The sequence below is a fragment of the Callorhinus ursinus genome, unplaced genomic scaffold (genome assembly GCF_003265705.2).
Source record: "Callorhinus ursinus isolate GAN/ISIS: 27379988/994484 unplaced genomic scaffold, GSC_fseal_2.0 scaffold25, whole genome shotgun sequence".
Lineage (NCBI taxonomy): Eukaryota > Metazoa > Chordata > Mammalia > Carnivora > Otariidae > Callorhinus > Callorhinus ursinus.
This window is the reverse complement of record NW_027397087.1, coordinates 15,634,034-15,659,444: the sequence shown is the minus strand read 5'-3', so window position 1 is coordinate 15,659,444 and position 25,411 is coordinate 15,634,034. Positions and strand designations below refer to the sequence as shown.

General features: G+C 41.4%; 1 protein-coding gene across 9 annotated transcripts in view; it reads right to left on the bottom strand.

The window, feature by feature from the left end:
* Window positions 1–25,411, bottom strand: part of GALK2 (galactokinase 2) — a 132,945-nt gene that overhangs the window by 37,491 nt on the left and 70,043 nt on the right. For all 9 annotated transcript variants that reach the window (XM_025883675.2, XM_025883674.2, XM_073876971.1 and 6 more), the window contains 3 exons: window positions 16,012–16,110; window positions 14,399–14,551; window positions 4,948–5,158 (listed from right to left, as the gene is read on the bottom strand). In XM_025883675.2, the coding sequence (XP_025739460.1) occupies window positions 4,948–5,158; window positions 14,399–14,551; window positions 16,012–16,110 (463 nt within the window). The remainder of the gene's footprint in view (window positions 1–4,947; window positions 5,159–14,398; window positions 14,552–16,011; window positions 16,111–25,411) is intronic.

Below are 25,411 nucleotides of genomic sequence, written 5' to 3'. Positions count from 1 at the left end.
GCAGCAGGGCCACCCCCGTGCCAGCCGTATGCGCCCACCTCCCCTGGTTCTGACCATAGCTTCATCTTTTCCCTCTTGGTTCACCCCTTAGGAGACAACCCCCCACCTCAAATCAGCATGGTCCCTGAGCCTCTAGAAACCCACACATCATATCACACCCTTAGACTCTTCCTACCTGTGGGCAAGGCCTGACAAATAATACTTAAATTACTCCTAGCCAGTTCCTAGTGATGGACTGTAGCCATTCTAAACAACGTTTAAAGGATTTGAGGATTTTCCTTTGTGTGTTTAATTTTAATGGCCTCTGAGCATGTCCAAATATAACTATTAGAAATTTGGAAAGAAAAACAACAATTGTACGTGTACATGAGCCTTTGGAAGTCTGGCTGGCTTAGCAAAGCCTGCGAGCCATAGTTTGATTGTAAAACATCTCTCCTTGCACTGTCACCTCACGGTACACATCTCCCAATTCACACGCATAACCAGATAAAGAAAGCAACTTTGGCTGAAAGAGAACATTGGATTCCACTTTGAGAAAGGAATGGATCTCCCTGATGAGAAAAATTAGTTGTAGTCAACACTAAGTATGTTAAAGTGTATGCACCTGAACTGAAGGCGGAAGCACCCTCCAGAGTCCTCTGCTGGGGGCATATGACATCTCTGCGTCCCCTCATATAATCTAAGTGCAGCACCACATTTAGTAAGAATCTCATCTTCTAAAGGGTTAAGAGAAACGTTTGCTTAAGTTCTCGGACCAACCAAAGCATAAACTCAGAAGGAACAAGGAAAGGATACAATAGGATCTTTTTTTAAAATTTTTTATTGTTATGTTAATCACCATATATTACATCATTAGTTTTTGATGTAGTGTTCCATGATTCATTGTTTGTTCATAACACCCAGTGCTCCATGCAGAATGTGCCCTCTTTAATAACCCATCACCAGGCTAACCCATCCCCCTACCCTCCTCCCCTCTAGAACCCTCAGTTTGTTTTTCAGAATCCATCATCTCTCATGGTTCATCTCCCCCTCTGACTTACTCCCCTTCATTCTTCCTCTCCTGCTATCTTCTTCTTTTTCTTTTTTCTTAAAATATGTTGCATTCTTTGTTTCAGAAGTACAGATCTGTGATTCAACAGTCTTACACAATTCACAGTGCTCACCGTAGCACATACCCTCCCCAATGTCTATCACCCAGCCACCCCATCCCTCCCACCCCCAACCACTCCAGCAACACTCAGTTTGTTTCCAGAGATTAAGAATTCCTCATATCAGTGAGGTCATATGATACATGTCTTTCTCTGATTGACTTATTTCACTCAGCATAACACCCTCCAGTTCCATCCACGTCGTTGCAAATGGGAAGATCTCATTCCTTTTGATGGCTGCATAATATTCCATTGTGTATATATACCACTTCTGCTTTATCCATTCATCTGTCGATGGACATCTTAGCTCTTTCCACAGTTTGGTTATTGTGGACATTGCTGCTATAAACATTGGGGTGCACGTACCCCTCGGATCCCTACATTTGTATCTTTGTGGTAAATACCCAGTAGTGCAATTGCTGGATCGAATGGTAGCTCTACTTTCAACTGTTTGAGGAACCTCCATACTGTTTTCCAGAGTGGTTGCACCAGCTTGCATTCCCACCAACAGTGTAGGAGGGTTCCCCTTTCTCTGCATCCCCGCCAACATCTGTCGTTTCCTGACTTGTTAATTCTAGCCATTCTGACGGGTGTGAGGTGGTATCTCATTGAGGTTTTGATTTGGATTTCCCTGATGCCGAGCGATGTTGAGCACTTTTTCATGTGCCTGTTGGCCATTTGGATGTCTTCTTTGGAAAAATGTCTGTTCATGTCTTCTGCCCATTTCTTGATTGGATTATTTGTTCTTTGGGTGTTGAGTTTGATAAGTTCTTTATAGATTTTGGATACTAGCCCTTTATCTGATATGTCATTTGCAAATATTTTCTCCCATTCTGTCGGTTGTCTTTTGGTTTTGTGGACTGTTTCTTTTGCTGTGCCAAAGCTTTTTATCTTGATGAAGTCCCAATAGTTCATTTTTGCCCTGGCTTCCCTTGCCTTTGGCAATGTTTCTAGGAAGAAGTTGCTGCGGCTGAGGTCGAAGAGGTTGCTACCTGTGTTCTCCTTTAGGATTTAGATGGACTCCTGTCTCACGTTTAGGTCTTTCAACCATTTGGAGTCTACTTTTGTGTGTGGTGTAAGGAAATGGTCCAGTTTCATTCTTCTGCATGTGGCTGTCCAATTTTCCCAACACCATTTGTTGAAGAGACTGTCTTTTTGCCATGAGACATTCTTTCCTGCTTTGTCAAAGATTAGTTGACCATAGAGTTGAGGGTCCATTTCTGGGCTCTCGATTCTGTTCCACTGATCTACGTGTCTGTTTTTGTGCCAGTACCATACTGTCTTGATGATGACAGCTTTGTAATAGAGCTGGAAGTCCGGAATTGGGATGCCGCCAGCTTTGCTTTTCTTTTTCAAGATTCCTCTGGCTATTCGGGGTCTCTTCTGGTTCCATACAAATTTTAGGATGATTTGTTCCATTTCTTTGAAAAAAGTGGATGGTATTTTGATGGGGATTGCATTGAATGTGTAGATTGCTCTAGGTAACATTGACATCTTCACCATGTTGGTTCTCCCAATCCATGAGCATGGAACGTTTTTCCATTTCTTTGTGTCTTCCTCAATTTCTTTCATGAGTATTTTATAGTTTTCTGAATACAGATCCTTTGCCTCTTTGGTTAGATTTATTCCTAGGTGTCTTATGGTTTTGGGTGCAATTGTAAATGGGATCGACTCCCTGATTTGTCTCTCTTCTGTCTTGTTGTTGGTGTATAGGAATGCCACTGATTTCTGTGCATTGATTTTATAGCCTGCCACTTGACTGAATTCCTGTATGAGTTCTAGCAGTTTTGGGGTGGAGTCTTTTGGGTTTTCCACATACAGGATCATATCATCTGCAAAGAGTGAGAGTTTGACTTCCTCTTTGCCGATTTGGATGCCTTTGATTTCTCTTTGTTGTCTGATTGCTGTGGCTAGGACTTCTAATACTATGTTGAATAGCAGTGGTGATAGTTGACATCCCTGCCGCGTTCCTGACCTTAGGGGGAAAGCTCTCAGCTTTTCCCCATTGAGAATGATATTCGCTGTAGGTTTTTCATAGATGGCTTTTATGATATTGAGGTATGTACCCTCTATCCCTATACTCTGAAGAGTTTTGATCAAGAAAGGATGCTGTACTTTGTCAAATGCTTTTTCTGCATCTATTGAGAGGATCATAAGATTCTTGTTCTTTCTTTTGTTAATGTATTGTATCCCGTTGATTGATTTGCGGATGTTGAACCAGCCTAGCAGCCCAGGGATAAATCCCACTTGGTCGTGGTGAATAATCCTTTTAATAAGGATACAATAGGATCTTGATCCCTAAAGTGAAAGCTGAGTGCCAAGAGAATTCAGCTGGAAATTTGGCGGAAGTTAGATGCCTAGATTCAGAAAGTAAATCAAGTGACACTAATCTAGGAGATTCTAGAACCCCACAGACTGATTTATGTTCCTAGTTGTGGTTTTTTTTTTTTTTTTTAACTTACTAATTCCAATAGCAAAAGAGGAAGAAACCCTTTGAGGATGGCAGAATTACAAAATGGATTCATTCATTCAACACAGATTTATTGAGTACAAACAAACATAAGTAAATTATAGAAAGCATTGCAAGTGGGCCAGTAGGGTAGTTATTTTAGATGAAGGGGTAAGATTAAGCATGCATCGTTTTTATAAAAATAATGAAATCAATATTCTTTGGGGGAAAAACCTTAAATATATAAATAAACAGCAATGCATGTACTATGATAAGGAAAGTATCTTTTGTGTTTTCCAAGGTTTTCTGGTAAGTTAACTTGTTTTTTAAAATGCTAAACAAAAAAAATGAGAGGTTGGAAAGATGGGCAGATGCAGAAAAAAAGGAACATGGTTACAGAGAAAGAGAACACTGTGGATTGAGAAGGATATGGAAAAGATAAGAATTATATTGAGCTTTTAAGATAGATAGGAACTGCATTTCAGAAAAGAGGAAAAGGGCAGTGATGTTTAGGATTAAAGGTCCAGAGGCAAGACCAAGATGCAATTGGTAAGTGGAATGGTTCAGCCCAGACAACACTGTCCAAGTGGGCATGTATGGACTCAAAAGGGAGCCAGGACAGCACAGAGTTAGGCCAAACTGAGCAGAAAGTTAACACCCACTTTAGGCAGCTTAGGCAATGCACTGAACTGAAACGGGGCCCTGAAGCTGGCCTTCACAAGCTCCCAACCCAACTCTACCTCCAGAGGCAATTGGATCTTAGCTAGATGTCCCTGCTCCCCAGTGCCGACTGTCCACAGACAGACAACCTTTCCTTCTAAGAAGAGAAGTCACCCCAGGGCCCCATTGCGCATCTCCGCCCTTTACCTTCATCTCAGGGATCTGATGTTACCAGTGTGAAAACAACATTGCTTGAAAGCAGGAGGTAAACAGACACAAGTTTCAAGCTAAGCAGTGAACTATCTGGTGTTCCAGGGCAGGGGGCCCAGCAGTTATAAGCACTGCTCCAACCTAGACCTTTTTGTGTACGTCATATAATAATCAGAAAAATGCACAGAGGAAAAAAAGAGAAATGTCTTGAAATAGGAACTTCTCGAGGGCAGGAGCCATGCTTTATCCACCTTTGCCTCACCAGAATACATATAGCAGATCAGGAAGTGTTTTGTGATGAATCAATCAGTGAATTTAATGAAGCCCAGAATCTAGATAATTAAGTTTGCCAAAACATACACATTCTCCAAATACCCTCAAGTATGCTTCAAAATCAGTAAAATTCATGGGGAAACTGGAATCTTTCCAGCTCTGAGTAGGGGAACAACCCACGTTTTTCACTTTCTTTTGCAGACTCACCATCTTGAGTGTTTGGACTCAAAATCTGGGTTCGAAGCTCCTGTAGGCTAATTTCCAGACACCTGCAGACCTCCTCAGGGCTATAGGGTTCAGGGTGAAGGGCATCCTCTGTGATCCACAGCATTTCTTCCAGACTGACTCCAAGTTTGGCCTGCACCTCCTCTAGTCGCAGTACTTCATCCCACTGCAAGCCTCTGTATTTAGCCAGGAGCTGCAAGTTCAAACCAAGATAATGGTTAGCTTTCATTTCAGAAATTGATATGTACTATTTTAATTAGCCAAATTCAACTGTTTTCTTTTTTCCATTCAACCTATCCACATTTCCCATCATTGCTTGAAAATGTACACTGGGTTCAGATGTTTGGAATTAAAACATGCTTGTGTGACACTCACAGGCTAAACATTTTTCCTTAAAAAACCTAATATCCCGCTATTTTTTTTTTTTCCCTGTCACCACTTTCCCTCAGGGCTATTGCTTTGAATGATTTTGTTCTTTTATCCCTCTTCAGTTCATCCCTAATACACCGCTCTCTATAAAGTCTACAGAAAACTACCCAATTCTCATGTGACCTGGGTCCTGAGGTGGACATTGTATGCCTGATTTCATTAGAGCACTTCCTGTTTACCACATGCCTCTTTGAAAATGGCTAATGAATTTAAGTATCTGGACATTTGGAGTAAAGTCCCAGATTTTAAATGAAAACCTCATTGGTGACCTTATGAAAAACCACTTCATTAGGTTGCTGGTAGAACTAGAGCTGTATGTTTCTCCACCCTCAAGAAAAGAGTTTGGCTTCCAACTGCGTCTTGAGGCATCCCTCAGTTTGATGGAGAGGGTTAAGTACAAACGAAACCTTTGTAACCAGGTCCACTTGTGGGTACCTCAATCTGGAATATGTTTCTCTCATTCTCCCCAAACCACTGACTGAGCCTTTCAGAGCAGGTGACCAAAGATAGCTCTCATCCTGAAGTCTATAAAATGCATTCCCTGGGTGTGAGGCAGGTGCAGACAGTACAAACAGCAAAAAGAAACAAGCAAAAGAAGGGAAAACTCGTCTTCAAGGAAATGTGCATCTGATTTACTCTTCTATTATGCTGATGATTTGATTTTCCTTTCTTTTAGACAGGAAGCAGGGCTTACCAAAAGACCATTGAACTTTGGTTAGGGCCACTCATTTCTGAAGAATCTTAATAACAGAAGTTCTTATATTCATTAATCCTCTTTTTAAAACTCTGGCTCATACATTTGAAAGGAGTTAATGATTTTAAGACAGAACTGGGAAAAGAGAAAAAGCATTATATTTTTCTGTTCAATTATTTCACAGAACATGGTACCATTTTTAAAGCCAGGACTAAAGCTAAGATCTTTCTTCTGACTTTGCTTAGCACACTTAGTTTTTACAAGCAGTGCTAGACTGATACCTCCACAGATTCACTCATTCATTTAATTCATTCATTCATGGTCTATATTCTAATGTATTCCAAAAATAATTTGAGAAAACTTATAAAGACATAAAGCAATATATTTATTTTATACAGAAAAAGAGCTGAAGTTGATAATCTCCTAGAATGATACTTTCTTGAAACACAGATCCAAATCCAGCTGAAATAAGCAATGAAGCAAACAGAAGTAATTAACAACTGTATAGTGCTGTATGATTTAAAACATGCTTTTTATTTCTTTTACTTCACCAATCTTGTGAGATGGGTATTATTACTCTATTTAAGAGGTAAGAGTAGATGACTTGCCCCAAGTCTAGTAAGAAACAGCAGCTGGAAATTGAACCCTGGTCCTCTAACTCTTTCTGGCTTCCTCAAGGTCACAATCTCAGTAAGTAATGGCTAATATCTATGTGGTGCTGCTCACAGTAGTTCAAACTGCCATTCAAGTCCTACCAATGGATTTCTAAGCACAAACTAAGATTTGTGTTAGACATGAACATTCCAGTGATTTAAAAACAAACTTTGATAGATGGGTTCCCTCTAAAAAAAGAAGAAGAAGAAGGAAAAACATCAAAGAACTGGCCCCAAGTGATGAGAGTGGGCTCTTCCTCAGAACCTTTTAGTCAACAACAATCTTCAAGTTTCCATCCCGTGGCTCACTTGAACAAGTCACAGTGCCTCAGGCACTTGATCCAAGGAAACTGGGCCTGGGATGTGTGAGGAGAAAGTCTGGGAGGGATGCCTGCTGCCTACAAGGTTGTTTTTCAGAGGCAGCCTCCCTGTGTGCTTTCCTTCCACAGACAGAGGCACTAACATACAAAAGCTCACATTCACTCCAGCAATATCCCAGTTTGTGTCGGGTCCACTTAGCCCCCAGCTGGAGGGGCCACAAAGCCAACTGGTCTATATTTCAGTGGAGGATGAAATCTACCACATGCCGTCACCGACAGCTGCACGGCCATGAGCCACTGAATAAGAGTGCACTACATGGTGGGAGTAAAATAGGAAAGCTGCTTAAGCCCTTTGAAATCTGGCTCAGGAAACAGAAGGATGACTTGCAGATGAGGGAAGTGGGTGGGTAAGATCACTGTCACTCAAAGACAGAACTTCATGAAGGAATTTGCCACTTGAGGCCTTGGTGATTGGCCTACTTCACATTTGTGAAGCAGGACTATGAGTCAGGGCTATGGGTCATTTCACCACAAGTTCCTCACTTGTAGCAGGGTGGGGAAATAAGAGAAAGCAGTTCTTTGTCAACATTCACCACTTTCGGGCGCTGGGGTGGCTCAGTTGGTTAAGCGACTGCCTTCGGCTCAGGTTATGATCCTGGAGTCCCGGGATCGAGTCCCACATCGGGCTCCCTGCTCGGCGGGGAGTCTGCTTCTCCCTCTGACCCTCCCCCCTCTCATGTGCTCTCTCTCTCTCTCATTCTCTCTCTCTCAAATAAATAAATAAAATCTTAAAAAAAAAAAGACATTCACCACTGCAAATATTAAGTATTCATATCAGATACCACTTCTGGGAGGTTCCTGAACCTGTTCCGTACCCTGTGGGCAAGAAAGCACGCAACAAGTGTTTTGTCCACAGACATGGAAAAAGGCAGATAAATAGTGCTAGGATCCTGTCTCAGGTTGGTGTCTCTCAGAAGCAGGCTCTGAGGCAAGGATTTAGGGGGAAGGATGATTCCAAGATGCCGGCAGAGGAGTGGAAAGGAAGACAGCAACAGGAGCCAATGCAAGGTGCAGTGACATGGAGAGGTGAGGTTGGGCCTGCTGGGCCCTCTGGAACCTGTGTGTAAAAACCTTGGATGTGTCCTGCCTGTGGGCAAGCAAGCTGGAATATTTACCACTAACTCTCATCCATCATCTGTTGAGGGCTACTTCCAAGGATATCAGCTCCCAAGCATTTCCAGGTTGTCTCAGGTGCAAACTCAGAGCTGCCAGAAAAAGCCCTCAGTCTGGGAGCTCCCAGTAAGGGGATGTGCTAGGAGAGTGCTAAGATACGGACCCTAACTCAGGAGGCTGACTCTCAAAATCCACCTCTCTTTGACTTCCACACTGCAGTTAGCAGTATTAAAAAAGCAACGGGAAAAGTACCAAGTCTACTCTTCATCTGGTCAGCAAAGGCTAAAATTTCTAATCCCTTCTCCGAGTTACCTCTAAAAACAACAATTCATTCAACAAGCTGTTTTCCACACAACAAAAGCGGCTATGTTGTTTTTGTTTCCAGTTAATATAAGTCACACATGCTTATTTTTTTTAAATTTCAAAAAGCACAAACCAGCTCAGAGCACAAAAAAATACAAAGTAAAATAAATCATCTGTAATTACTCCAATGGACAAGATAACCACCAACCACTATTTTGATAAGTATACTATTATATATTTATGCAAACTTTCTGCATACCTACACACATATAGTTTGATATAGATGTGATCATACAAAGTTGTTTTTATCATGAAGACTTTTTATTTTTTGCTTACCCCCATACCCCCTCCCAACTACATAGAGCTGCTCTCCAGTATTCCATAATGGCTGCTGACTTCCATGTGCATGTTCTACTCCATAACCATCATGAAAACAGTATGATGTTGCCCTTCCCCGACGTTAGTAATCCCCACTGTCTGGGCTCAGTGTGCAGGCTACAGGATAAATCTGAAGAAACCTGCACAACTGTGCAGAACGGATCGACTATAGTTCTCACTGCACCCTCAGCACATCCTGGCATCCCCAAACATGGTGCTCTGGATCTCATCCACGCCTAACTCCCACAGGGCACAATGGAAAGAGCAGGGGTGAAGGCATACCTGGACTCCTGCACTTACTTAAAACAGGTCACCACCTACCCTGGCCCGAAACTCCCAGTATATAAAATGGCGTACTTAAACTTAATGGCTACTTTACAAGCTACTGTTTGAAGATTCAATAAGATAACAATAAAAATATCTAGCACCTTGCCTGGCCTAGAAGACGCACTTCTGTGAAGGTCCAGTTTCTTCCCTCTCCCCATTCTCCTGCCTCTCTAGCTAGTTCTCACCCACCTGACACCTTTTTCCGTGCTTTCAAACATATACAGATGTCTGCTGTCTTAAAATCCTTAATCCTAAAGCTGCTATTCTTCATTTCTCCCCCTCTTTCACTAACTACCAGTGGCCCATAGTCTAGGCCTTTTTGCAGCCACTCTCACTATTGAATGGGGCCTCCCAAAGGTTTTTCCTTGCCTCCCAAACCACTTCCAAAGCCACTGGAGTTTTCTCAGTCCTTTTAGCCCCTAACAAGTCGGTGGCTTCTGGCACTCTTCAGGGCCTACCTTCTTCCAATTCCCTGTTTCATTGCTTCTGTAGCCTTGATTTTTCCTGGTTTCTCTCTCACCTCTCTGGTCCTTACACCATTTCCTTCCATGACTCATTTTTCCCCTTTCATTACCTATTTCCTAACTGAAGTCACCTTCCAGGGCTAACCCCTGGCCTTCTGGTCTTTTCTTGCCACATTTTTTTCCCTCAACAAACTGAACTTAGCTTTTGGTTTTGACTACTGTCTCTAAACACATACGTCTGAGGGCCGTCCCCCAAGCCCAGAGCTACATGTGAAGGTCAAGGGGAGAGCCTTCGATGTATTCCTAACCAGGTAGGAGAAAACTCCATGGGAAAACATCACTGCCTCTCACTATCCAGTCACCTTCCATCCAACCTTCTCTAAACCTACCAGTGGCAGCACTATGCTTTCCACCCCATCATGTCAGCTTGAAACTGCAGCTTACCAACTCAACGGTTTTCCTTCATTGACACATGCCTGCGTGCAGTGAGTGTTTGCTGAGTGCCCACCACTCTCCACGCCCAGGGCACAAAACAGTGAGTAAGCACACACGGCTCCTGACCACAGGGAGCTCACAGCCTACCAGAGGAGACAGGTGTTCAATGAGAATTACACAGTGAACAACTTAATCTAGTTGTGATCAACTGCTATCATGGAAAAATACAGGAGGTGGTTAAGAGCATATAAAAGGACATTTAACATAACAGGAGCGGGGAGGGTAGCCAGGGAAAGCTTCATGGCGAAAGGAAGAGAGACACCCAATCATGGAGAGCTTCATACCCGACGCTTTACTAGACTCAGTCACAGCTTCTCTCGTATCCCTCCCTTTTTATCTCATCCTCAGTTCTCTTCCACCAAGGCAAAAGTTCCTGCTGCCAGGTTAATACGTCTAATACCTTGCTATCAACATCAAGCAGCTGCCCACTGCTTCTGGAACCAAGCCTGGTTGATCCTTAGTGCAGCACTGACAGCCCTGCCACAACCTGGTTCTACCAAACACATGGACCCTATCCCCCAATATGCGCTTCCTCTGCCCTGCAGGTTGGACCCACCATTCTGGGAATACTCCGCACTACAGTCTCGGCACAATGTGCTCTACTGAATCAAAAGCGCTGAGTGAAACTGGCCACATTCTTGGGTTTTTGGTTTTCCTCCACTTAAATTCAAGGAAACTGCCAAAGACCTGACATTATGCCCACTTCTCACGTTCTATCACTAGCAGAGAATAAGTTCCATATTGACCATTAAGTGGCAGGAGCCAAAAAAACTGGGTGAATGATGGCCCCTGAGTAGACAGGCTCCGTAAAGAATCACATTATAAAATTTCCTTGAAGTGCCAAAGGACCACATGAAACTCTCCTTCATTGCTTCACTTGTTGCCACAAGGAGCTCAGGGTATGCAAAAGCAATGGAATAATTTCTCATCCCTTTTTGACTTCCCATAATACTCATTATCAGCATCACATATTTTATCCCCCAACAGAATTAAGGGATACTCTCTTTCACAGACATAAAACATTTCTGGAAAAGTTTAAGCCACTGAATGTGTGTAAAGTATGAAAAATTTTTGCTCATTAAATATTTCTGGCCACTTTGTCAATTTAAGAACATAAATATGTGCTTCACTTAAAAGTTTCACTTACGTAAGTAATAATTATAAATCTCTACTGAGTTTGCTTTGAAATGTTCTTAATTTTAGTTCAAATGGCTTTATAAGACTGACTTTCAATGAATCTGCATCAATTAGTTTTGGAAGCTACTAGAAAGAGAGGAGGAGGGAGAAAGAGAAAGAGGGAAAGAAAGGAGATTTGAGGATATAGACGAAACTATTAACATAAAAGCAAAACAAAGAAAAACCATCTTCGTTGGTTTAGTGTACTTCCCTGTGTTAAGTAGATACAAAAGGTACTCATTTTCATAGGAGGAATAGGAAAATTAGTGTCATTCAATACAGTTTTGCTGTGTAGAGCTCCATCTGATCAGTGTCATTTTCAAAACTATCCTAATTAGTCATTTCTGCCCCGATACTTCATTTTTACTGTCTGAAAACAGTTTGTCCAGATTAAGACAGTGTTCCTTACCTTTTTACATGGGATGTTTATTTCCCAATTTAATGAGACCATTTCCAAACAAATATTATATTCATTCATATATAGAGAAAAGAGTGGAACCACTTTGGAAGGAAAATATGCTTAGCAGAATTCCAGCCTACGCTCTTAGGCAAAAGTGTATTCTTTCTTTTTTTTTTAATCTTTCTTTCTCTTTCCTTCTTTCTCCATACCCAGCATGGAGCCCATGTGGGGCTTGAACTCATGACCCTGAGATCAAGAGCTGAGCTGAGACCAAGAGCCAGATGCTTAACTGACTGAGCCACCCAGGTGCCCCACCTAGGCAAAAGTGTGTTCTTAACATCAAGATCATATTAGCGGTTCTAACTTTATTTTAGTTTTACCTTTACTTATTATAAACTAGTGGTTTGCAGCAACATGAATTAAAAAACATTTTCCATCTTGATAAAGTCTTTCACTTTACTTTCTTCCACATTTTAAAAGACAAATTCAGAGTATGCATCAACTGAGAGGTGTGTGCAGCAAAAAGCAAAATTCAGATGCCAATTTCGCTGACCAGAGTACCTCTAAGACTCATATGGAGCTATCAACTCCTGTTCTTGAGGAGGTTCTATAGTGGATTAAGTTTTCCAGATACTGCTCCCAAAAGAGATGCCTTTTTTTTCCAGTTAACTCTCAGACCATTTCCCTACCCTAACATTTCACTAGAGATTCACCACCACAACTGCATTCCTCTCTCTACTTGCATTTCAGGAAGACAGTAGTCACAAGGTGAACCCATTTCACATCTCATACTTGTTTGAGCTCACCCGTAGATCTTGTAGAGGATATCTCATTTCATGATAAGACTTTGAAAACAATGTTGTGTATGCTTGAAGTCTCCTCAGGAAGGCAACACTTACTCATCAATCTCAAAGTAAAGTCAGCACGAATAAGGCCCTCAAACAAATAAGACACTAATTTCTTCCATCTCCTGAAAGAGGAAGCTTAAAGGAAAAAACAGTTCACTGAAGCCTTGATATTGAAAAAAGTTTACTGCACTATTTCTCATATATGCACTGATCATATACTGTGAAGAGCTTAATATTAAAACATTTCTTTTACATAATTTTTAGAAATTATTTGAATGAGTAAATTCTATTTTAAACATTTAAATCATGATTTTTAAAAAATGTTAATGTCAGAATTTTCCAGGGGGAAAAAAAAAACTTTTTCATTTTTCTGGCTCATCCTATTTCTACTCTCCCTAACTTGACAACTTCGGGGGGGTGGGAGCAGGATGAAGTGGCAAGTCAGTCACAAGGGATAACCCTTATGTGTACAATATTCAGATAAAGTTGAATCAAAAGGAGGAAACAGGCATTAAACAATTGTGATAAGTTCCGTAACTGAGAAGTGCAAGAGCTACGAAATATGAAGGGAGACTTACCTTAGTCTGGGAGTAAGGAGGTCAAGGAAGGCTTCCTAGGGGACATTTAGGCTGAGACTTCAAAGAAGGCTAGGGGAAGAGCATTCTGGGCATGTGCAAAGTCCCTGGGGTGGGAATGGGCATTATGGCTGGAGTGTAATGGGAGTAGGCGACGCTAAGACCGGAAGAGGATGAGGTGAACAGGCATCAGATCTTGCAAGGCTCTCTAAGCAGTGACAGGACTTTTTACTTCATTCCAATGAAATCAAAAAGTTTTAAAAGGTGTTAAGCAGGGGAATTATCTGATCAGATTTAAATTTCTAAACATCATTCTAACAAGGAGAAAGCACAGTGCAGCTCCTAAGCCAGAACCCCCCGGCTCCCAGCCTTAGCTCTCTCTCTTTCGGGTCATACCATGTACCCTTCTGGATCCTCCACAACATTTCATTTCTGTGTCACTTTTTGGAGCACCTGCTTATATACCACCTGATCACATACTAACCATTTCCTATTTCACATCCTCTAATTTTAACTCTCCACTCTGCTCTCTCTATTCTTATGTCTTATATCCTTTTGTGTATCTTCATGGTCCTAGGCATATAACAGGTATTCAGTGAATACTTCCTAAGTAGATTTAAGGTTTGACTGGCAAGGGTCTTCTAAACTGTGCAACAGAGAATTGCCAAGACTCCCTCCTGGTTTCTGTTTCCTTTGCACACATGTAACAGTCTTTTGGGCACAGGAGCGTTACATAAAGCCTGTATTTTTCAAGTGACCAGTGATGGCCCACTACAAAAATGGTGCTTCTCAGAGGACCAGCTGTGGAGGCTACCATCACATTTGTCAAAGAAACAAGATCAGTTATGGTCACTTCCTATCAATCACCTCCAGCTATCCTTCTGCACCCTTACCTAGCCCATGGCCTATGCTTCCTAGATATAAACTACCCTCTTCTCCCTGGTGCCATCCTAGAAGACTCAGCTGCGAAGTCCCTACAGCTTCCAAACACCTCGAGGTTGCAGGGCACACCTATTGGTCTATTTATCTCCGGAGTTCGGAATCCAATTACTCTCCACCCAAAGACCTTCATTTAGAATACTGCTGCAGTCAGAATGATGCCCTAAACTTCAGGGAAAGAGACAAAGGGGCAAAGAAAAAAGAGACAGAGGACAGGAGAAAGCCCACCCCAGGTTTCACCAGTTTGCCCGGTTCTTACCTTTGCGGCGAGCCGACACTCCATCACCCTGATATTGAAGTGAGAAGTTGCTGCCTTATTCATTTCCACACAACTGTTGGCAATCACAAATACTGCTCCACTTGGGAGTTTCACATCAGTTGCCCTCAGAGGACTAAATTCTATCAACTTGGCCTATTGGAAGAAAAATGACAGGTGAGATATAATGTATTAGAACTCAGAACATGCTTAATCATTTATCTATTTATTTACCTTAGCAAAAATTCTTCATAAAAATGCACTCTTTCGATTCAAATATTATTTATTGACTTCCAGGCACTGTGCTAGGTACTGGAGATACAACAGTGAACAAGACAGACACTGACCCTGCCCTCATAGAGCATACTATCCAGCAGGAAAGACAATCAAGTGGACAAATACATTTCTAGGTTGTGTGACAACAGTAGCAAAGCACATGGTGCTTTATAGGCACAGAGTTGAAGCACCTGATCACCTAGTATAGACTCCTTTGAGAAAAGGGAAATCTACACTGAGTCTTAAAGGATGAGCAAGAGTAGGGCAGACAGAGGATTTCTTGACCCAAATAGGAAATCAAAAAGAGGGAAGAGCATATGCAAGTTCAGAGGCAAAACAAAACAAAACAAAACAAAACATGAGGTGTTAATAAAGCTTTGGGTATTGAAATTTGCCCGGAGCTCAGAGTTTGAGGGTTGAGGGTTGGTGAGAGGGTAGAATGAAGAGGTAAAGCAGGAGCCAGATTGTGAAGTAAGCGCTTTGCAAGCGCAAAGAATGTGGACTTTGTTCAGATTCTATAGCTAACTGACATTAACATCGGCACTCTTGCCACCATGTCTGCTTGTCAGGTCTCATCCAAAACACCCAGATTATTTTCCTAACATTAAACCACCTTTCCTCATGGTTCATGTCTTTGGCTTAGAGGAATCAACAATAAATATTCTTAATAAAAAGAAATCCAGGTATTCTTAGAAAATAGCCAAGCTTGTAGGAATCTGATGAAAAACTAAGAAAAGATTTTAAAGAAATGTCCACTTCTATTTTGGAAATGGGTAGTTTATGGACAACAACCGAAACCTCTACTCTGCCTAAGGGAGTTGATAGCCAAGGGGAAGTGGTATCCAGCTAAAGAATTCATCCCTGGCTTACTGTCAACATTCTTTTCCCACCACTGAAGCCCCAAAAATGTTGACAGAGAAAAATGATACTGAAAAGTAAATTATAAAAAGAAGGGTTGTGAATATATGTGGTAAGAGAAGTTAACATTTGGGTTTAAAACCAACAAGAGATTATGAAAATGCCATGAGATGAAGTGATTTGGGACAAGAGCGGGAAAGGCGGTCCCAATAACTAGGGAGTTGAGAAATCTCATCTTAACAATGAAGAGAAATAGAAGGGGGAAAAGACTAGGCACAAGAGAAAAACAGATCTGAGGTATGATTCTGGGAGCCTAAGGAAGAGATGACCAACATGAAACAGAACAGGTGAACTGGTAGCAGCCTTGAATTACAAAGCAGATGATAAATACCATTTATAATAGAACCTAATAGAATTGACTGCCCAGAACCTCTCCATATGAAGTTGCAGTTGATATTTCCAAATAGCTCAATGTTACATACAGTTCCTTCTTCTGCAAGAAATGATATGGACTGGTCCATCCCTCCTCCTTCAGTGCCAATATAACGCTCGCTCTTGGCACAGATTTCCGCAAGTTCCACCTGAAAAAGTAAAATTTATTTGCACTGTGAGTACAGTCATAATTTATTTCTCATTCATTTCTTACTCCAGGCATGACAGATAGGTTTGAATTCCAGTGCCAACTCTGATCAGCTGACAAAAGTTGCCTGAAGCACTGTGTAACAAGGACTTTAAGACTACCATTGAGCTCAATAGGAAAACATAGCATGATGAATTAACGTTTGCAGTGGGATGGAATGAGATACTTGCTGCGCATGCCATGTATTTGCTCTCCATAAAAGACTTTATAGGGCAAGCAGTTTCTTCCATCTTTCTCTTTGCTCCATCTCTCTCTAGACTAGTATCACCAAAAATCTCACATAGGTACTCACTCATTTCTCCCTTCCTTTGTCTTCCTTTGTTTCCCCACAGTGGACTTTTCTAGTATCCACACAGCCAAAGTGGGGTCATGCAACTTTATCCTCCAGTCAAAAAGTTAATGCTGTCTGTGTGATTTCCATTAAATGTAAGAATCATCATGAAATTCTTGTCATTTCACATCCCTTCCACCAAGAAAGATCATGAACTAGCATCATCTCCCCAGACACATCTTCCTCCAACCATGATGAAGAGGCCCAACACACAAATGCAGTTCTAACCCAAATTGAGTATGTCAAAATATGTGTTTAAGAATCTTCAATGGCTTCCTACTGATTAATGAAATAAGCTTAAGCTCCTCAATCTGGCATTTCAAAGCCTTCTAAAATGTGCAAACAATTTGCATAGGAAATCATATTATCTACCACTCTTTTCCAATTAGATTTGTCTCCTTGACCATCTCACGGCATTTGTGCAACCTGGTATTACTCCCTATCTTCTCTCATATAAATCCCATAGCCAGTCAATACCCAGCTTACCAATTACCTACTATGGACAAGTCACTGGGCTGACCACTCAAATCTTCTTCCATCATAAAGTATTCCTCTAATATTGTTCCTACTATGGCATCCCCTTTCTCTGAACTTCTACAATCATCCATTTACTCACTCTACTATTCATCCATCCATCCATTTTTTTCTTTCTTCTAAGACTTGATTCAGGCCCTTACTATTTCTTACCTGTTTTGACTGGAAGATCCTCCTAGAATGATCATTCTGAATCTGATAATTGTCTCTGGCCTGCTTGGTTGCCAACACCTTGATGCTCATATTGCTCAACATGTCTTTAGTCCATAAAGACACAATGTCTTTAATGACATCCCTCGCTCACTTCTCCAGCCTGCTCTCCTACCCCCACTAACCCTGGAAACCCTAAGTTCAGACCATCAGGAATACTGAACAAATACTTTTCTTTATCACCCTTAAGCTCTTTCATCTCTCAGTGCCTTTCAAAGTGTGATTTTTGGTCCTCCTCACTCAATACTCCTCTCTCCGGCATCCCCCACTAGTTATCAGGTTCAACTCAAGCATTGCCTCTCCCTGGAACCCACACCACCAACCTAAATGCACACACACCACATAACGCCTCCTCTACATCCTTGTATATTAATTATTCTATTCTCATTTATCAAGCCATGCTTTAAGTGTGGATTTACTTGTGTTTTTACCCACCAGTCTACGAGGGCCCACTTAACTAATGTGACTGAATCACATAGTGTTTATTACCATTCTTTAATTGTGTCAGGTTTCAATCACATCTGTTTTCCCTGGAAAATTGTCAGTCTTATAAGAGACAGACAAATTCTGGTGTTTCTATTGTGTCCCCAACCTCACACAATGCTGAGCAACATAGTAAATAATAAATACCTGCTGCTTTCTCTTTCTGAGAATAGCTGCCCCAATACCATCTGAGAGATTCTGTGTCATATTCCTTGTTGGTCATGTGGCTTCACTAACATTAACTTCGCCTTGTGACACGAGGTAAACTTGGGACTATGATGTAATGGGTGTCACGCATGGCCTTGCTAAACACACAGCCAAGTGACCTGCCCATAATAGGCACATTAAAAATGCATCAAAAACTAATGATGTACTGTATGGTGACTCATATAACACAATAAAAAAATGAATTAAAAAAAATAAAGTAGAAGGGCGCCAGGGTGGCTCAGTCGTTAAGCATCTGCCTTCCGCTCAGGTCATGCTCCCAGGGTCCTGGGATGGAGTTCCGCATCAGGCTCTCTGCTCGGCGGGAGGCCTGCTTCTCCCTCTCCCACTCCCCCTGCTTGTGTTTCCTCTCTCGCTGTGTCTCTCCCTGTCAAATATATAAAATCTTTTAAAAAAAAATAAAGTAGCAAATAAAAGGTCAAAACACCTAGATTTTAAAATGTAAAGAAACAATATACCCAGGTGAAGAAGTTCACATAGCATTCGGTTAAGAATGAAGAGACCTGAGTCTCTGTCACCCTCAGCCAGTGTGAAAAGTCACCTCCCCAACAACTTTAATAACAGCCACATTTACATGCTAAGTACCTGGCATGATCTCTTCTGTGAGCAGTATCCTCTCTGGTTATCCTCCTTACACAGAGGAGGAAAATGGGACTTGGAGACATATAACAGAAAACGGAAAAGCCACTTGAACTTCATCTGCCTGACTCCATAGCCTGTGCTCTTTCCACACTGGACTTCATTACTCCTCTCCTGGCCCCACCCCACTGGGGATAATATAACCTATTTTCTCAATACCTCAAAGGGATGTGAAATGATAAATGAGATCACCAAAAGTTAAGTATCCTCCCTTTTATGAGAAAAGAAACTAAAGCACTGAGAAATATATGCTTATTGATTATTTAAAAAAATGTCTTCCATGTGGCAACAATAGGATACTTTTACTTTAAACAGGATGTTAATTTTTCCAGACTATCTACCTGGACAAATTTCAGAGAGACCCCAGAAGCCCCCAGCAGCTCTGTGTCAAGGAGAGTCCACCTGCAGGGATATGGACATGCCTATACTTTGCTGAATTCTGACAGATGGATCCCATGACTGCACAGAAAATAGCCAAGAGTTCTAAATATGAGGACACAAAAGAAAATGAAGATATGAAAGCCAGAAAATAAAAGAAAGGATAATTCATCTTACAGTCCCCCCAAAGCGCATAAGAAAATCAGTAGTAAACAGGGAGGAAAAAACCAGTACCAGACACCTCCAAACCTTGGTTAAAGCCTCAAAGCTCCTGCCAACTAGCTGTTGTAGATTTCTTAATTTTTCCATTTCCATGTCTTCATATACTGTTAATAATAATAATGATAGTTTTAGCAGTTAAGATTTATTGAGCACTTACTATATGCCAGGCACTGTTCTAATTACTTTGTATGAATTAATTATTTACTTCTTATAATGACTCTATAAGATAGGTAGTATATACTCATTTTACAGATGAGGAAACTGAGCGGGCTTATTAGCTGAGACTAAACTAGTAATTACAAAAGGTGAAATTCAACAAACTGTCTAACTCCAAAGCCTATACTCTTAATCACCATGCTATTATAACCTCCCATAATACAGAGAAAAATACCCACCTCCCTACCTATGGGATTATTGTGATAATCCAATGAATTACATAAAAATACCGCATAAATTCTAAAGAACTATATAATTGTTAATTTTATTATTTGTACATAATGAATAAGGAATCATTTGATTTACACAGTAGCTAAGTTCCAAGCCAAAAGTAAAGACAGACAGGTATAATTATTCTGGAAAACAGAACCGTTTTTAAAAGTGTTTCGGAAAAGACAGAATATAAAAGATTCCGGATGCCCCCAGGAGAACTAATTTAACAACAGGCAGTAATAGAGCCTGAGACAAACAGGAGAGTGTGTGCTCCATTTGAAGGAGTTTAGTCTTACTAGGGATGGGTGGGGGGGTGGTCCCCGCCTGCCAAACAAAACATGCTTGTAGTAGAAACTTCAACTGCAGGCCTGCAAGTGGCTTTTCCAGTGACCCTAGCCCTTCACCCCCATACCAAAAGCAAAAAGTCAAATCCAAAATGGTTATGACATGTGAAGAAACTAGAAACCAAAGTTTTTTTTAAATCTCAAATCCTGATTAAGCAAAAAAAAAATTGCATTCTTCTGTAGGTCCATAGCCTTAGCCAGGGACGTCATGACCCAAACTCAGAAACCCACTTATAGAGGGACCTTAACAGCAGGGGGTGTAAATGGGAGCAGAGAATGCCTGTCATTCTGGATAATGTGAGGGATACACGTGAGCCAGCCATGCCTATTCTGTCTTTGGGGACCGGACCCTGGAAATAGACTATAAAAAAGTCCTCCAAGAGTTATAATCCTTGCAAAGAAATAAATCAATACTCCATTCAGATTTGAAGTTATGTAAAATAGCAATAGATTTCAGGAGAGTAAGAAGATATGTCAAAAACACATTAACATGGTGTATGCAAAGAAACCTATCAGAACTTCAAACAAAGATCAAATAGAATTTGAGGACCCAATTCATTTTAACAAAGGATAAAGTTATCTTTTTCCTGGATGTTTAAAGGATTCTGAGGCTCCCCCATTTCTCCTATCTCCCCACACCACACACACACACACACACACACACACACACACACACACATACACACGCCCTGAGAACCCTCAGGCAAGAATAGCAAAGCTCTAAGTGAAAATGGACTCATTCCCCTCCCCACCAATATATTTTCTTCTGCCCTTATACCTGAATACTTCAAGAACCCCAGGTGCCTCCAAAGTAGTCACTTGTAGCATTTAGCTCTATCTCTTCCTATAAAATACTAATGTCTGAGAATCATTAGGGATGACAATTTGATTGCATGAGGAAATTTTCCAAAATTTACACCTAATAACTCATTTCTATTTTCAACTCCTGCTCTCTGGACAGTTAAGAGAAATCTGGCATTATTCATAGACCTTCTTTTAAAGCTACCAAAGATAGTTAGGCTAATTTAGCCCTTTGTGTGTTCTTCTCTTGAAGCAGCCTGGGAAAGAATCAAAAGTCACATGGGTTCCCAAATTAAACAGCTTACCCATCTGCTCGCCAGTGGGGCACTGGTAAGAGGAGAAATAACAGGGTTAGATTTAATAGTCACTGAGAAAGGGGACGCCTGGGTGGCTCAATCAGTTAAGCATCTGTGACTCTTGATTTTGGTTCAGGTCATGATCTCAGGGTCCCTGCTCAGCAGGAAGTCTGTTTGTCTCCCCCTTCCTTTGCCCCTCCCCTGCCCCGTTCTCTCTCTCTCTCTCTCTCTCTCCCTCTTTCTAGAATAAATAAATCTTTTTTTAAAAAGTCATTGAGAAGGGCTAAAGATTCATGAATGTATTGCCTAGCTAAATCTGGATATTTATAAAAACAACAATAAAACAAAAAGACTCAAGATATTAACATAGTAAGTTCTATCTTTGTTTAACAGTTTTATTAATGAGATGGTTAAAAATAGAATAATTACATGATCAGGAAGTGTTAATCTCTTTGAGTCAGTTAGCCATGACTATGAGATGCCTTTCAATTCAGAACACAAGTCCTTAACCAAGACAGCAGCATCCAGCTATTACTGGCCGCCCCAAGTGCAAGTCAAGAGAAAGGAAGGAAATGAACAGTCCCATTCATTCACTCGACAATCCTTTACACAGTGTCCCACATATAAGTGGGAAGGACAGTGTCTTCCCTCAAGGAGTTCTCAATATTGATATTGTCTTCAGGTGAACAAGTCCTTCAAAAGAAAGTGTAAAACTAGTGTGCTAGTCAGCTTCTGATTACCCCTCTCGGTCTTCGGTCCACCTGCCTTCATTCTGCTATGTGCCGCAGGAGGCTGCCCAGCATGAACTGTATCAAGAGGTTGCTATGCATTCTGCTTCCCGTTGGGTTCTTCCAACAGAGAGCTCTGGCAGGAAATGAGAAATTGAAAGTGTGGGGGAAGAATAGTGAGGTCAGGTCCCTCCCAGCCAAGGTCACTTTTAGGCCCAAGGGCGCTAACAACTCAGCTACAAATAGTCCTGGGTTTCCGTACACCTACCTTTGTAAATTGCCCTTTATTATTGAGTGTGCTGTTTTCTATTATGACCCTGATTGATATATCTAGATAAGGTGAAAATATTAATGGCTCCTCTGACTTTTCTTTACATCAAATATTTTCCCTATTTTTCTCCCCCCACAATACTTAACTTTCAAATACCATCTTAACTTTCAAAATACCTGGGTTCTTACCTGGGACTATTTTCAAATTATTCCCCAAACTGGCAAACCTATTAGGTAGAGCCCCACCAGATAGGAGAAACTCTTCATGAAACAGGATGAAGGAAAGCCTAAAAGAGACTCATTAGACTTGCTTTGTTTTGTAACATGGCTGATGAGCAACCAAGCCCTAGCTTGTAGACATTTTGGAGTGTTCTAAAAAAAAAAAAAAAAAAAGGGTTGCTTCAATTTAAAAAAAACAAAACAAAAAGAAGGAGGCTATTATTTCTTCTCCATATCTCTAATTCAAAGGGATGTAACCCAAAGAGATTAGTCACCTTTGCATTTTTTACTTCAAGAAAAGTTGCCTGAGGACAATAAGGGCCTATTCCCAACATGCACACAGCAGATACACCTGACCCTGATGATGGTTCAGACTAAAAAAAGTTCCAGTAAGTAATGCAGGAAAGAAAAAAGAAGAAGTTAAAATATTTAAAAGATCCAATGTGGGATGCCTAGGTGGCTCAGTTGGTCTGCCTTTGGCTCAGGTCATGATCCCAGGGTCCTGGGATGGAGCCCCGCATCGGGCTCTCTGCTCAGCGGGGAGCCCGCTTCTCCCTCTCCCCACTGCTTGAGCTCTCTCGCTATCTCTCTCTCTCTCAAATAAATAAATAAAATCTTAAAAAAGATCCAATGCTACAGAGAAACAACAGTGAGGAGGGTTCTCAAAAGTAAATCTGAAAAACCTGATCAAATCCAGAACCAATCAAAGAATATGCCACAGCACTCACAAGTGTGTATGACAAAAAGAAAAAAAAAAGAACAAAAGTAGACTCCTCCATCTGTGTACACTGGAGAGAACATAATCTAATGAACCTGGAGAAGGCTAGTAGTTGGAACACATAGCTCTAAAAATATCTAAGGTGCTTAGTGAGGACAGAAGCACAGTCTTCAAGTCAACTCCCTCCAAACTCTAAAGAAACAAAGAAAACTTCCCCAACCTAACTGACCTGCAATCTGCATCATGGAGGGACCCAGATTCAGAAAGGAGGCCGTCAACAGACAGGAGCACAGTATTTTATGGAAAACAGTTTGGGATTCCAGGCTCATGGGGATTCTGACAAAATGCCCAAGATAGGTTTCTCCTAGACCTCCACCATTGCTGCCTATGCTGGAGGGAGAGCGCTCTAAGGGGTGTGATAACATCCCCCAGTTTCACCTGGGGACTGATGAGAAGGGCGGACTCAGGCCCCACCCCAGACCTGCTGAATCAGAATCTGTAACTTAACAAGATCCCCCCACCCCACATTAAATTTGAAAGCACTCCTCTCAATTATTTCCTGCATTGAGGCTTTCTTAATAAATTTAGCAGAGAGGGAAGAATCAGAAGAAAGGGAAGGAAGCTAACAAAGCAAATGTCTTCTAAGGCCAAACACTATGTGGGGTATTTTACATGTGCCATATGATTTAGTCTCCAAAACATCCCTGAAATGTCAGAATTATAATTGCTATTTTATAGAGAAAGAAATTGAGACTCAAAGAAGTCAACAAGCTAACCTAAGATTCAGAGCCAGATAGATAGGTCTGGTTCAAAGTCCACGAGGATACCTTGTTCCCCTGCCTAGGCAACAGATGCTGTGCCTGGATACTGGGCCCTGGTAAGCAGATGGAGCAAAATTTATGCATACCCAAACTGAACATCCCTTCTGTTAGAATGAAGTTGGCCATGAGCCCTAGGATGCAGGCACTTCTGAGTGATCATAATTTCACTCCATTTTATCCCCGGGGTGGGGGGGGGATTCCATCTCTCTGGATGGTCTGGGCTTGGGGCGGGGGGGTGGGGGTGGGGAGAAGGGGACTTCCCATTATCCATCTCCAAATAGAATCCCAAGCACCTCCTTCCCAAACAGCCTCAACCCAAAGTGATCTCAATATAAGGCTGACATCTTGGTATGATTTCTGCAGCCTAATAATAATAGCAGCTAACACATTGAGACAGACACTGTTCCAAGCACTTTTCATGTACTATCAAATTTCAAATTCATGAAGGAGATTTTTATTACTAAATTCATTTTATAATGAAGAAACTGAAGCACAGAGAGGCTAAGTAAATTGCCCAAGATTATTCAGCTACTAAGTGACAGAGTCAGGATTTGAACTCTTGAGCCTTAGCTCTATGCTTTTGACCACAATACTATTCTTTATCCCCAAGGGGAGCAGAATTTCAGAGGTGGACCAGAACCCAAAATTCAGGAGCCCCAAAAAGGCTCCATGAGTGCTTTCATCACTCACTAGCACAATTAATTCAACCCCTTTCATTGTTTAAGTTTTAAAAAAAATAAAGCAGCAAACACATACCAAGTAACTATTACAGGGGGGCGAGAGGGGGGCACTGCCAAAAAAGAAAAAAAAAGTTGTGGCAAGACAGCAGAAAGCAGAAGCCCAGCCAGATTGATGGAATCAGACAAGAATACGATCCAAGTCATTGCTACTAAATACCAAAAGGGCCTCCAATGCCTGTGGTAAAGGCTGGTCACTCACTTGGCTGACAGACCATTTATTTTGGCTCTGACCTTTGAATGATGTTAAATAATGATGATAATAACGGATGGGCAGTAGGCCTGCAATCTCTGTGGTTTGGCAAGTGTTCCCTGGAACTGCACGTCCCTTCCCCACGGTCAAAGGGACACTCCCATTCCCCAGGAGAGGGCTCTTCATACAGAGTTTTGAGCAGCACAGGCCTGTCCCACCTTCAAGGTCCTAACTGCAGTAACTGACTGTAAACCAATCTGCACTCTTGGGGAGAAGGTAAAGAAGAAGCCGGGGCATTAAGTATGATTTACACCTCCTACTCCCCAACATAATCATAATTGTTAAAATTAAAACGTGTTAGTTTTCCTAGTATGACTCCAACTATACAGAAATGGACCCAAACCAAAGACAGAAAAATAAGTGCCATGGATCATCAAAATCAACCAAATCCCTAACTCGGTATACACATCTGCCTTGGAGAAAGGGTTCTATGTGTACAATATTCAATTCACAAAGACTGTGACATGAAGTGGGAAGAATCTTTAGGGTCAGGAAATGGAGAGCGTTAAAAGCGTTGTTACAAGTGAAGTAAACTGATTTTACTGAATTGTGCTCAGATGTTATGCCAAGAGCATCTACTAAAGGTCAGTATAAGAAATAGTCA